Consider the following 13,850-nt stretch of genomic DNA (forward strand, 5'->3'; position numbering starts at 1 on the left):
TTTTCTTCTTTTTTTAGGCAGATACTATAATTATGGGATAACTTTTCTTTTTTTAAATTTTGTCGTATCTTGTCTTGCTTTTGCACAAAGTTTAAATTAATGAATTTAAAGCATTTATTCATAATAATTGACAGATTTCGAAAGAATTTTTTAAGCTTCCAAGGAATTTTCAATTATTTGAAGAGATTTTCAAAAGCTTTAAAAAGTTTCAAGGATTTGAAATATTCTATGGTATTTTTAAAAACTCTAACAAAATGTTACAAATTTTAACCAATTTCAAGGGATTTGAAAAGATTTGGAAAATTTTAGGATATTTTGAAAGTTTCTAAGGATTTGAATGATTTCAGGGTATTAAAGAAATTATTATGGCGTATTAAACAATTTCAGAAGATATTAAACGATTAAAGATACACTAAAGGTCTTAGGATATTTTGAAATATTCCACCCGTTTTTATAGGATTTCCGATGATCTTAATGATTTTAATGGATTTTGAAAGCTCTCAAAGTATTTTAATAAATTCATTACAATTAATTGAGGGATTTCGTAGGATGTTAAATATTTTAAGGTATTTTTTTTAATTCCGAGGAATTTTCAAGAGCGTTTAAAAATTCCAAGGGATTTCAAAGGAATTGAATAATTCGAGGGTATTTTTAAAAACTCCAAGGAATTGTCTAGATCTTTAAAAAGTTCCAAGGGATTTAAAAAAAATCAAAGCCATTTAAATATGTTGAAATATTTTTTTAAATTTCGAGGGATTTTAAATATTTTAGGATATTTTCAAAGATTCCAAGACATTTTCAAGGAGTTTCAACGAATTTTCAGGATTTTAAGGAATGTAAAAAAATGGTTGCGGGGTTTTAATGAATTTTCTCAAATTTCGGAAGATATGGCACGATTTTGTAAGGCCTATAAGTGTTTAGGATATTTTTAAAGAATTCAAGGGAATTAATAATATTTCAGTGATTTAAACAATTTTCAAGTATTTTAATCAATTTTCCACGATTTTAGGAAATATGAGTAAGAATTTCAGGGTGGCTGCTGGACCGGAAAACCGGGAATTTTTTGAGACCAGGAAATGACAGTGAATGTTTTGTTTTGACCGGGAATTTTACAAATTTATAACAGAAAATCTGTTCACGTTCGATTTCAACAGTTCTTAAAAATTTAGTTGAATTTTTATATTTTTCAATTCTTCTATTATTTAGCTTACAATGCGTGATTAAAAATTTTTTACTCTACAAATTTGCCATTACAAATTTTTATTTTTAAGCTTACACTTTTAATTTAAAGAATTGCTAAATGCTTTCTTAAAGACTTGAACAAATAAAAAATAAAAGCCTTTGGTGTTGAAAATTTTGGATAAAAAACATTTTTATTTAATAAATACATTTTTTTAATTTATCTGTACTTTAAGTAGTAAAAAGTGAACACAAACGATTTGACAAACGATTTTAAATCAGTTCAAAATTTAAGAATGATCAGATTTTAACTTTAAAACTTAAACGGTTTCAATTTAAAAGCCTTAGTCATTAAACAAATGTGAACGTGTGACTGAAAGTTTATAAACTATTTTCAACTTAAAAATAACTTCATAATAATATATTCTTAATTAAAGGATTTTATTACATTTAAAATATTGTTTCAGACTAAAATATTCAATTTTTAACCCATTCAAATTGAAATTTTTAATTGAAAAAAAAGCTTAATTATTGAATATTTAGCAATATTTGAATTTTTATTTAAGACAAGTAAATTGAAACCAAATATTTAAAACTAATAAATCTTTAACTTAATAGTTTCACATAGAAAACCTGGAATCGTTAAAATTTCTAAGAGCCTTTAAACTTTGAACATTACAATTTTAATTGTTGTATTTGAAAAATGTTTAATTTGTAAGTTAAATTTTTAAATTTTGATGTATAATTTACAAATGAACATTTGTAGAAAAAATTTAAGTAGTTTTAAGAGAAATTTAGAAGTTTTAAAAAGATTAAAAATTATCATGCAAATTTTAGAAAGTTTTCTTAAATTCTTCTAGAATCTTTTTTAAACATTTTGTTTAAATCATTGAAAACCTTTTTAAATATTCTCTTAAAATAATTTTCCAAAATGAAGTTATTTTTTATTTTTCTAGGAATCTTAAGAAAATGTTTTTATTCTTTGGAAGCTTTTTACAATTCTTGAAAAGAATATAATTTTTTGTTTAAAATCTGCGAAAATCTACATTTTGGTTTATAATTAAGCTATCATTTCAAGTTTTACATTAAATTTGAATCTTTTCAAAACTTCTACAAATCTCTTAAAATCACTCAAATTTCGCCTAAAAATAATAAATGTTCAATTGTTATTTATACATCCAAATTGTGAAGAAATTTTCTAAAATTTGCAGGATTTTCTGAAAATTGTAAAAAAAAAAACATCAATTAATTTTGACAGATATTTAGAAGTTCTGAAAAAATTTACAAAATAATTTTAAATTTAAAAGAAATTTAAAGTTCTTTTATTCAAATTCTGACGTTTCAACTATCACTGCTTGCGTTTTTCAGAACATGTTTATACAGAAAAATACATGTAATATAAAAGCCTCATAAAAATTGAAGTTTTTTTTTAAGAAACTACATTTTAATTGACGGAAAACACAAAATCCTTACAATGTTTGGACATCGACGAATATATAGCAAAGTAGACAAGAGACATACATTAAGGCAGTAAATTCATTAATACAGAATAAAGGCTTTATTTAAAGGAACCGCGATTGAGGAAAGCTCTTCAAAGTAATTGGAATTTTAACTTAGTTTTGTTTATTTTATAATACTTTAATATATTTTGTTGACATTCATCATTTCTATCTTTAAGTTAATCGAAATATTGTGATATTTGTTTTTAAAAATGGATTCTATTATGCGTCTTTTATATAAATTTTGTTTTCTAGCAAGAATTTTAATATTGTTACAATCAAAATAATGGTTTAAGTTCCAAAACTCTAATTTTTAATCTTCTACCATTTCACCAATATAAACTTTTTCACAACAATTACATTTAATAAGATATACATTTCCAGACAAATTTTCGGTACTATCAATATCATTTTGATTGAGTAAAAAATTTTAAGAGAGTTTTGATTACTGAAATAAACATTTATGTTGAATTTTTTAACGATCTTCGCAACCTTTCAGAGTCCTTGAACATGTGGTAACGTAATTTTTAAATCCGATTTTTTGTACGTGTCAACCCAGTTATTTTTCTTACTGGAACCATTGTAGACTTCATGAATTCGTTCTAGAATAATACTATTTATCAAAGGAATTTTGAACTGAAGTGATTTTAATTTGATCCAAATTTTCTTTCCTAAAGCTAATATAATTCAATTTTATGCATCTATCGATTAAACCTTTTATTAGGCCGACCTTTTGATAATATAAATGATGGGAATTAAAATTAAGATATCTACAGTAAATCAAGGTAATTTATAGAATTATTATTTTCAAGTTCAAATGTAAACTGTATGGAATTTTCAATACTGTCAAAAGTATTTATGAAATCGACAATTTTTTCAGCAGGAACAATAGCTAAAATAGCATCCACTTAACTTTTATATAAAATAAGATTAAAATTCAATTTTTTCTAAGCTCTTGTTTCCACGTCTTCTAAAACCAAATTGGAAACTATAGGAGACAATGGTGAACCCATAGGACAAAAGTTTAATTATTTATAATATTTTCCATTAGAAGAGAAATGCATGTTATTGAAAACAGTTCTAGCAGCGACTAAAAATTCATTTTTCGTTATTTTAGTTAGATTTTTATTTTATATTACTTTTTCTTCGATGCAATCTAATGCTAGATCTGATGGAATGTTATCAAACACTGAAACAATGTCCAATGAAACTAAAGAATGTGTTGAATGAACTTTAATCTTATTCAAAGTGTCCTTTAAATCCCAGCTTTTTTAAACTAATGATCCTGTTACCTGAAACTAGTTTCAAAACATTAGACATATATTTGGCTAAGTTATAAGTAGGAAAACCAATTGTGGACACAATTTTCCTTTCAAATTTGGTTTGTGCACTTTTGGAAGAGAATAAGACCGTAAGACCTACACAAAATCCTTACTCATATTTACATTGACAGTCGAAGAAAGGATTGATTGAATTCTCATCAAATCCACTTATTAATTTTAGGAAGTATCAAATTTCGAAGGATTTGAACGATTTTAAATATGTTTTTAAAATGTCAATAAATTTTCCGGGCCTTTTTTCCAGTTTCCAGAGATTTAAAAAAAATTCCAATATTTAAGGGGATTTTAAAATATTCTTAGGAATTTTCGGTTAATTTTCATAATAATGGGATTTGAAATATTTAAGGGAATTTTAAAACCTTTTTAAAGAATTTTTTATTTTTATCAATAATCTGAAGGGATTTTAAAATATTTAAAACATTTTAGGGCATTTTGGGAGATTTTAAAGTATTTTAAATTTATTTCAGCAATTTAAACGAAAATCATAGGATTTGAACTATTTTAGATTATTTTTTACAAGATTCCAAGGCATTTTATAAAATTTCCGAATATTGCAATGCTTTCAGGGATTTTAAAAACTCAATTTATTTTAATATATTTTCTGGGATTTCGGCAAATATCAGAGATTTCAAGGAAAATCATGGGATTTTATAATATTTTAATTTATATTAAATATTTATATTAAATTTACTTTATATTTTAAGTTGAAATTCACTTGAATTTTTCTAAACTCATTTCAAACTTAATGGATTCGATGAAAATTTTTCAGATTTTTTTTTCAATTCACTTGACTTTTTGTTAATTCACCTTGAATTTGCATGAATTTCATCGAATTCTCACTTGATTTAAATTTCTCTAAATGTACTCCAGTTTGCCTGAAATTAATGGATTTATCTTTTGTAATTTGAATTCTTTTAAATTCTACTTGAATTGTTTTTAGTTCTTAGGAATTCAATTCTTTTGAATTATTTCTAGTTCAAAAAACATTAGTCACATGATCAATGCACATAAGTGACTTTTAGTCACTGTTTGGATTAGAAATTTGTCACATTTTCGATTTAAACAGTTTTAAATAAATCATTATTTCGCTGTTTTAAAATTAGAATTTTGGTCCTTAAATATTAATAGTCAAGGAAAATGAAAAATGAGACAGAGGAAAATCAGGGAATTTTGAATTGGAAGTTACTGGTATTTGTTTTCAATTCACTTAATTTTTTTTTTTTTAAATTCGACTTGCATTTTTATTCATTTAATCGAATTCTTCTGATTTCACTTGAATTCCTTTAACTTTGCTCTACTTTTTCACCTAAATCACTGAAAATTTAAGTGTTTACAATTCATTTTAATTATTTTAAATATAACTTGGATTGTTTTGAAATCTTAGGAACGGAATTCTTTAAAATTATTATAGATTCAAAATAACATTATTAGTCATATTATTAATGCACATTAGTCACTGTTTGGGTTCGAAATTAATCACTTTTGGTCACTTTCGATTTAAACAGTTTTTAATCAATCATTTTTTCACTATTTTAAAATCAAAATTTCAGTCTTTAAATATTAGCGTGCAGGGAAAAGTCGAAAATTTTTTTAAATTAAATTTTGGGGCAAAATTTCAAATTATAACTTAATTTATATGAATAATTTTATTGTCCAATTACAGGAGGAAATAAGAGCATCTAAAGGGAAAGAGGTAGACGATCCATTTACGCGACGTAGTACAAGACCGCGAATGGTTTTCAAGCCAGAGGAGGAGGAGGTTCCTGTTCCTGTTGATGAGGATGTGCCTGCAGCACCTGAAAGGCCTATGCCGGCAAATTTATATTCTTCAAGCGACAAGGAAAATGGACAGAAGGGTGTGAAGAAGCTGAGAACGGAAGACTTGTTTGACGCCCACAATTTCGACATTTCGATTGATTTGGAAGTTCCAATCCCAAGTAAGTGTCCCGCTCTCGAACTAGAGAATTTTTTTAATCAATAAAATTTTTAATATTTCGTGAATTATAAACAAAGATATTGCTTTCAGGTTCTACTAGCATCTTACCTAAACCGACAAACTTTATTAAGGACACCGGACCACGAAAATCATTAAATTTAGACGCCTACAAGAAGAAACGTGGGCTCATCTAACATTACTTAAATTATTACCACCGAGAAAAAAAATTAGATGTAATAAAAGTTGAATTTAGGAGGTACGATATTTGCAGTATTTGTATTTCTGGAGAGGAAGACACTTGCTTCTGTTTTTTTTTTTTTTTTTTTTTAATTTCCTAATTTATGCGTAAATTATGAATCGTTTGAATAATTAAACGATGCACTTAAGATTAACCTCTTGTAGTAAATCCATTGACAATACAGGGAAAAAAACTCATTTCCTATTGAACACACGTTTAATTATATTATTTTTAATTATATGTTCATTCACATATAATTTCCTTCTTGATATACCGGAGAGGTAAATATAATAAGAAAATATAGGCGTCAGTTGTGTCAATTGTCACACGTTACAATAAACAGGGTGGCCGCTGGATCCGAAAATTGGGAATTTTTTGAGAATGGGTAATGACAGTTCATTTTTTTACCGGTAATTTTGCAAATTTTTAGATGAAAAATCTATCCAGTCATTTGAAATATACATTTCATATCCACATGATATACTGCATTTTGAAATGAATTTGATTTCAACTTCTGTTGTGAAGTTTACAATGCGGAAATCTAAAATATTTTTCTTTAAAAACTTTCCATTTTTGATCTTCATTTTCAAGCGTACTTTTAGAATTTTAAGAGTTTAAAAATGTTTTAAAGACTTGGAAGGCGATGGTCAGGATTAGGATTTTTTTTTAATATAAATTTCCACATCGGTATTTATTGAATGACTATTAATTTGCTGAAACATTTTTAAATAGCGACCCGTTTACGAAAAAAAAAAAATTACTTTTTTCAACACAACAAGTGTGTGGATTGAAATATTTTTTTTATCAAATTCTCATGTAAAATGATGGACATATAATACTTTTGACGCTTGTTTTTAATACGAAATTCGCTTTTTTATTGAATTTTCAAAAGTTTAAAATGGAAGAAAATTTAGAGAAAAAAACAACAATTGTATCAAAAACAAATGCAAAAAATGTTATATTTGCATAACTTTACGTGAAAGAATAAGCGAATTATGACATTTGAAGAAAAAATTCCAACTCTAATTATATCTATAAACCAGTAAAAAAATCGTTTAAAATTAATTTTTGTTTTTAAAAACGTTTTAAGTTGACATAATGTAAATATAAATTAATTCATGATTTTTTAAAATGAAACCAGGTCGAAAACTAAAAATTGAACAATAATTTGTCACAAGGCGATTCTAAATATACTTAAAATTAATTTAACTAATCAAAATAAGGAAATTAATAATAAATCAATTCGAAAGCGTTAGTAGTTAAACGAATGCAAAAGTCGGATTGAAACTTTATAAGCTATTTTTAATTTTTAGACAATTTCAGATTAAAAGATTCATAATTAAACACTTTTATTAAATTGAAAATCTTTTTCAAGTTTTGTTTCAGTCTAAAATATTAACTGTTTAACTCATTAAATTAAAAAAAGGAATTAATAAAAAGAAACCTTTTTTAATATTTAGCAATATTGTACTGCTTTTTGGAAATCAACCACTATCAATCAAATATTGAAAACTAAATTATTTGAAACTGAATGGTTTAAAATAGAAACCCTTGAATCGTGACAATTTCAAATGAACTGTTTACAAAAATTAATTTCATAGCGAAATTTTCGAATTTTGACGTATAAATAACAATTGAAGACTTATTAATTTTTATAAATACAAAAAAATATTTTAAGATTCCTGGGAAAATTGTTAATTATTTTTTATTTTAATAAATTAATTTTACGGTAATATTTACAAAAATATATTTAAACAAATTTTAATGAATAAATAACAATGGAACAATTATTAATTTTTAGAAAATTCAGTAATTTTAAGAGATATTTAAAACTTTTAAAAAGATTTAAAAAATAATTTAAAACTTAATTCCTAAAAATAATTAATAATTAAATTGAACTATTCTCTTAAAATTAACCTTTAAAAATGGAAAATCATTTTTTAATTTTTCTAGGAATCTTATTCAAGTTTTTGGATTTTTTCGAGACCTTTTGAAATCAAATTTTGAAGTTTCTTAACAATTTCAAAGATTGAAAATAAAAAAAATTCTCCAAATTCCTGGAAATTATTAATGTGTAATGAATACAAATAATTTAACTTCTAATTTAAAAAGTGTTCACTTTAGAAGAGAAACTGGGAATCGTTCAATTTTTAATGTTTCTAAATTATAATTGCTTAAAATGGCAATGTAGGTTAAATTTTTTTTACTTTTGAACTATACAATTTATAAGAGTTCTAAAATTTCAATTTTGCAGTTTATCAGCATTTAATTTAAAAATGGTCATTCGAGAAGTGTTGAAAGCTTCCTATTGATTAAAAATGTTGTAAGCTTTAATTTTAAAAGTTTAAAATTCAACAGAGTTTTACTTTTGAGAGTTTTAATTTGCGGTTCTGTTTTTATAACTTCAAATAAAAAAATATTCCGCTTCAATATTTCGGATCTTTTAAATTCCATGACCGGGAAGAATTTTTGTGATCCGGGAAATGATCGTGCATTTTTTTCCTCGATTAAAACGGCCACTCTGAATAAAGCAATAAGACAATTATTCTGCAAATGTAAGAAAGAGTTTTTGTGTGGACACAATTCCTTTGAAAGTGAATTAGGTTTTTAGATTCTACCTTATGGACCATTTATATCAATTTCTTTTTAGTCTTTTATATTTTGATATTTCTTTTTCGTATAATTTATCGCATCAGTTTTCACGGCGTAGAACTTTTTAGTATATAATTAATGTTTGTAAAATTAATTAACATTGATGAGTTGTACTCAATTTCATAATTTTAGGCTACGAGATTGAGTGGATCTTGCCTCAATTTTTTGACTGATTTTAGCTTCTATCAGAGGCGAACTGGCGTGGAATTGAATCTTTGTTTTTTTTCTGTTTTTTTTTTTATTTCACCCGTTTTTTTAAACCGCCTTTACAACAGGTCGAATAAGCTTTTGTCGGGCTGGTTGTTTCTTCCCAGTCCGCCTCTGGAATCTGCGATAACAATCGGACGTTTTCATATTTTGTGCTATTTTTATTTTGATCGAATTAAGATATACTTGTAATAATTATTAACTACCTCATAAAATGTTCAAAAAATGTAATAATTGTACAATTCCGAAAATCGATACTGGATGTATGAAGTACAAAAAAATTCAAGGCGTATTATCTTAATAGTGTACAAAATTTTGACTTCAGTGCAAATAAAAATGTTAAAAATGTTAATAATCGCTTTATTTGAAATTACAAAAATAATAATTCAGAACTAAAATAGTTTGCAGTCTCATTTCTCTAGTTTATAGTTCTCTCTTGACAACGAAAAGTATGAGCTATATTTTCTTTACAATTTCTAGACTTATGCAAAGATAAGTGTGCAAAGTAAATTTGAGGTCAATGTAATTTTATTGATATAATGTTATTTATGAAACTAATTATTTTAATTCAATATTTATTAGGCACTTTTAAAATGAAATCGGTGAAAGATTGTATAATGGCGTGCGTTTACTAGTTGTAAAAAATATTTTTGTATATAAATTATAGATATTGTTCTGTGATAATAAAGTTATTTAAATATACTCAGGGTTTCTACCCTACCTGGAAATGTCAAGGAATTTTTTCGAAAGCGTGAATAATTTTTTTTCCATTGCAATATAAATTTAATTAAAAATTCATTTATTTGGTTGGACATTAGTTTTTTAACTAGAATTTAACTATTCGATTTTTCGTTGAAAAACCATCTTTTTTTGTAGAAATTAATCTTCTGAGTTGAAAATTCTTCTTTTTGGCTAAAAATTTAATTATTCTATAACTATTTGTTTCAAAATTAGTTTTTTTTAAGCTGAAAATTTACCTATTCCAATTGAATATTTCATATTTTGTTGAACATTAATTTTGTAACTAAAATGTTGCCATTCAATTTTTGGTTAGAAAATTATCTTTTGTAATTGAAAATAAATTTTATATAACTAAAAATGTAACTATTACGATTGAATATTTCATGATTTTATTTGAAAATTCATCTCTTTTCTTTAACATTATAGTTTTTTAACTAAAAATGTAGATATTCAATTTTTCATGAAAAAATTATCTTCTATAATTTAAATTTCTTTTTTTTTTTGTAGAAATTGATCTTCTTGGTTGAAAATTAAAATTTTCTAGTTAAATATTCATCATTTTGTTGAAAATTCATCTGCTTAAATAACATTTTTTTTTAACTGAAAATGTATCTATTTAATTTTTGGTTGAAAAATTATCGTTTTTATTTGAAAATTTTTCTTTTTTGTAGAAATTAATCTTCTACGTCAGAAATTCATCTTTTTGTTTAAATATCTATAATATTTGTTGAAAATTCAGCACTGAAAATGTACCTGTATTTTTTAAATTAGATTTTTGGTTGAAAATTTTATGTGCCTAAAAACGTAACTCTTCCAGTTGAATATTCCACCATTTAGTTAAAATTCATCTCTTTCGTTGAACATTAATTTTTTTAACTGAAAATTGAACTGCTTAGTTTTTTATTCAAAATTGATTTGATTTAATTCAAAATTAAACTATTTGATTTATAATTTCTCTTTTTCATTTGGAAATTCATGTATTTCGTTAAAAAATTGCCCTTTGGATTGAAAATTAATCTCAAAGTTAAAATTAATTGAAAGTTTTTTGTACGTAACATTTTTTTTACTGAAAATTTAAGGATTCCATTTTTGGTTTAAAAGTGATCTTTTAAAGTTCAAAGTTCCATTATTTGGTTAAAAATGGATCTTTTTAGTTGAATATTAATATTTTTGGTTAAAAATAAGACTGGGTGCTTGAAATTTATATTCTTTTGTTAAAAATTAATCTTTTTGGTTTAAAAATAATCTATTTCATTGAAAGATTCATCATTTTAGTTAAAACTTCATCACTTTGGTTTCAAATTAATTATTTTTACTGAAAATTTAACTATTCCATTTTTGGCTAAATAGTTTTTATTTTACAGTTGCAAGTTCAACTATTCCATTGTAAAAATTCATGTATTTTTTTGAAAAATCGTTGTTTTAGTAGAGAATTAATCTTCTTTTAGAAAATTTATCTTTTTGAACGAAAATTCAAGAAAAATAAATTTTTAAATAAAAATTTTACGATTCCAATTTTAGTTAAAAAGTCATCTTTATTAGTTTAAAATTCAACTATTAGGTTGAAAATTTATCTTCTCGTTAAATTCTTTTGTTAAAAAACTCATCTTTATGGTTAAAAAACCATCTATTCCAGATGAAAGGTTCATATAATTTTGGTTTCAAATTCATCACTTTGGTTCAAAATTCATTATTTCGACTGTAAAGTTAACTATTCTTTTTTTTTTTGCTGAAAATTTTGTCTGTAGTGGCAAATTCATCTATCACATTATAAAAATTAGTGTATTTTTTTAACAATCGTCCTTTTGGTAGAAAATTTAATCATCTTGATCAAAAGTTCATCTTTTTGTTTGGAAATTCAAGTATTCCAGTTAAATATTCATCATTTTATTTGAAAATTCATCTTTTTGGTAGAAAATAAAACTACTTGGTTGAAATATAAAGTCTTATTAAAAATCCATCCTTTTAGGCTTGGGATTTTTTTTCCAGTTGAAGATTCATCAAATATTCCTCTATTTTGTTGGAAAAGAAATACTTTTATGTAAAAAAGTTATGAATTAGAAGCAGTTTAAATTGAAAATTCAAAACTTCCTTTTGAAGATTTATCATTTCCGTTAAAAAAATTATCTTTTTGATTCTTTAGGGGGAAGTTAATTTTTTATCGGAAAATTTGAAAATTCCATTTTGGGTTGTAAACTGTTCTTTCAGAATTCCACGATTTATTTGAAAATTGATATTTTTTATTTACGAATTCAACTATTTCTTTGAAAATTTACATCTTCTGTTGAACAATCATTCTTTTTATAGAAAATTCAACGACCTGTTTCAAAATTTATCCTTTTTAAATGTAAATTCAACTATTTGTTTAAAATTTCATCTATATTGTTGAAAATGCAATATTTTTACGTGGAAAATAAAGAATTGAAAGCGGTTTAAATTGAATTTAATACCCGGGTAAGAAGATAATAATAGAGAGACATTAATATTTTCAGATTTAAACGAGAGAGTGAGCATTAGAAAAATTGTTTGAATGTGCTAATTTTCCATCACGAGAAGTGCACAACGAAAGAATAGGTTTATCTTCTAAAATAATTTTTTATTATTCCCTCAACACTCGTGTTGTATTCCATGCAGGCGAATATATTTTGCACTTTTTTAATTCCTCTTAATCCAATCAGTAGACACACCTCTCATGGTTATTTTTAATTCCATACATGCTGCACTTTCGACTTATTTAATTCCGTCTAATATGTCAACAAAATATATGCACTTACATAGTTTCTATTCCTCCGTGTGCAAAATAAGTTTGGAAATTTCAATTTTTTGTCAAGGTTATTTTTAATTGCATATTAACATATTTTATTTTCGATTATTTTAATTCCTTTTAATCTGTCCACAAAATATGTGCACATGCATAGTTTCAATTCGTTTTTGTGGAATATAAGTTTGGAAATTTAAATTTTTTGTTTGCCATAATGGTGGGGTAATTTTAATTATAATCTTGTATATTGTTTAAGCAAATTATAGATTTAATAATATAATAAATAATAATAAATTCATTTAATAATGTTCTGTGAGACAAACAACATTAATTTATCCTTAAAAAGAATTATAAAAATATTCTTTGAAAATACTACAAATTATTTCTATTAACGTAATTATTTTATATTTATAACTGATCGATTATAAGGACTAGGGTTTTTTTCCTCATTTTTTTTTGTTGACATTTTTCTCTGTCTTTCTATTCTTTTGAATTCCTTCATTTCTTTAATTCCTCTCAATACGCTTACATTAAATTTTTCTAAGTCGATTAAAAATAATAGATTTTGCTTTTTTTTCTACTCCTTGGTGGAACTTTCGACAGAGGAAGCTTCACGTATTAATGGGAATCAAGATTTTGCATTTTTCTGAATTCTTTTCTTCTTATCGGAATAGTACCTACATGAATTTCACCGAAATATTCACTGAATTTTATATGTAAGAAGGTAAAATAAAAATTTGTTGGAATTATTATTCAAATTTATAGACTTAAGGGGGGTTTCCTACTTTGTTGGGCCGAAATCCGGCTGTTTCTTTGGGAATATTTTTTGAGGAAAGTATAAAAGATAAGAGGCTAAAATTTTCCACAATTGTTTGTCCATGTTTATGTAGTACTACAAAATTTTTTGGGTCGTTACATAAAAAGGGGGGAGGGGGACACTGATCAATGGCGTGTGGTCGGCGGCGACTTTTCCCGCTGGTGGAAGATCTGTCCGCCGTAGAAAAAATCTAAAACAAAAAATCAAAATATTTTCATAATCTATACATTATAGCGCACAAAGTAGACTAGAATGAAGAAAAAAAAATTAAAAATGAGGAAGTTATGAGATGTTGAAAAAAAAAATTGATTTTTTCACGTGCTTTTTGCTTCTAATTATTTTTTTAAACAAACAATTTTCAATATTTTTTTATGATCGTAGTCTACTTTGTGCGGACACCTTCTGAGAATATTTCAAAAAAGTTTCATAGTGATTGCTCAATTTTTGCGCCTTGTGGGACTTCCACCAACACGGAAAACG

At 25.0% G+C, this 13,850-nt stretch overlaps 1 protein-coding gene across 1 annotated transcript in view; it reads left to right on the plus strand.

The window, feature by feature from the left end:
• The window catches only part of LOC117171371 (RNA polymerase-associated protein Rtf1-like), a 19,002-nt gene extending 12,044 nt beyond the window's left edge, over window positions 1–6,958 (plus strand). Inside the window, exons 5-6 of the mRNA XM_033358621.1 lie at window positions 5,682–5,955; window positions 6,045–6,958. Coding sequence (XP_033214512.1) covers window positions 5,682–5,955; window positions 6,045–6,148 — 378 coding nt within the window. The 3' untranslated portion in view covers window positions 6,149–6,958. The remainder of the gene's footprint in view (window positions 1–5,681; window positions 5,956–6,044) is intronic.
• The last annotated feature ends 6,892 nt before the right edge of the window (window positions 6,959–13,850 follow it).

Source organism: Belonocnema kinseyi, chromosome 4, assembly GCF_010883055.1.
Source record: "Belonocnema kinseyi isolate 2016_QV_RU_SX_M_011 chromosome 4, B_treatae_v1, whole genome shotgun sequence".
Taxonomy (NCBI): Eukaryota; Metazoa; Arthropoda; class Insecta; order Hymenoptera; family Cynipidae; genus Belonocnema; species Belonocnema kinseyi.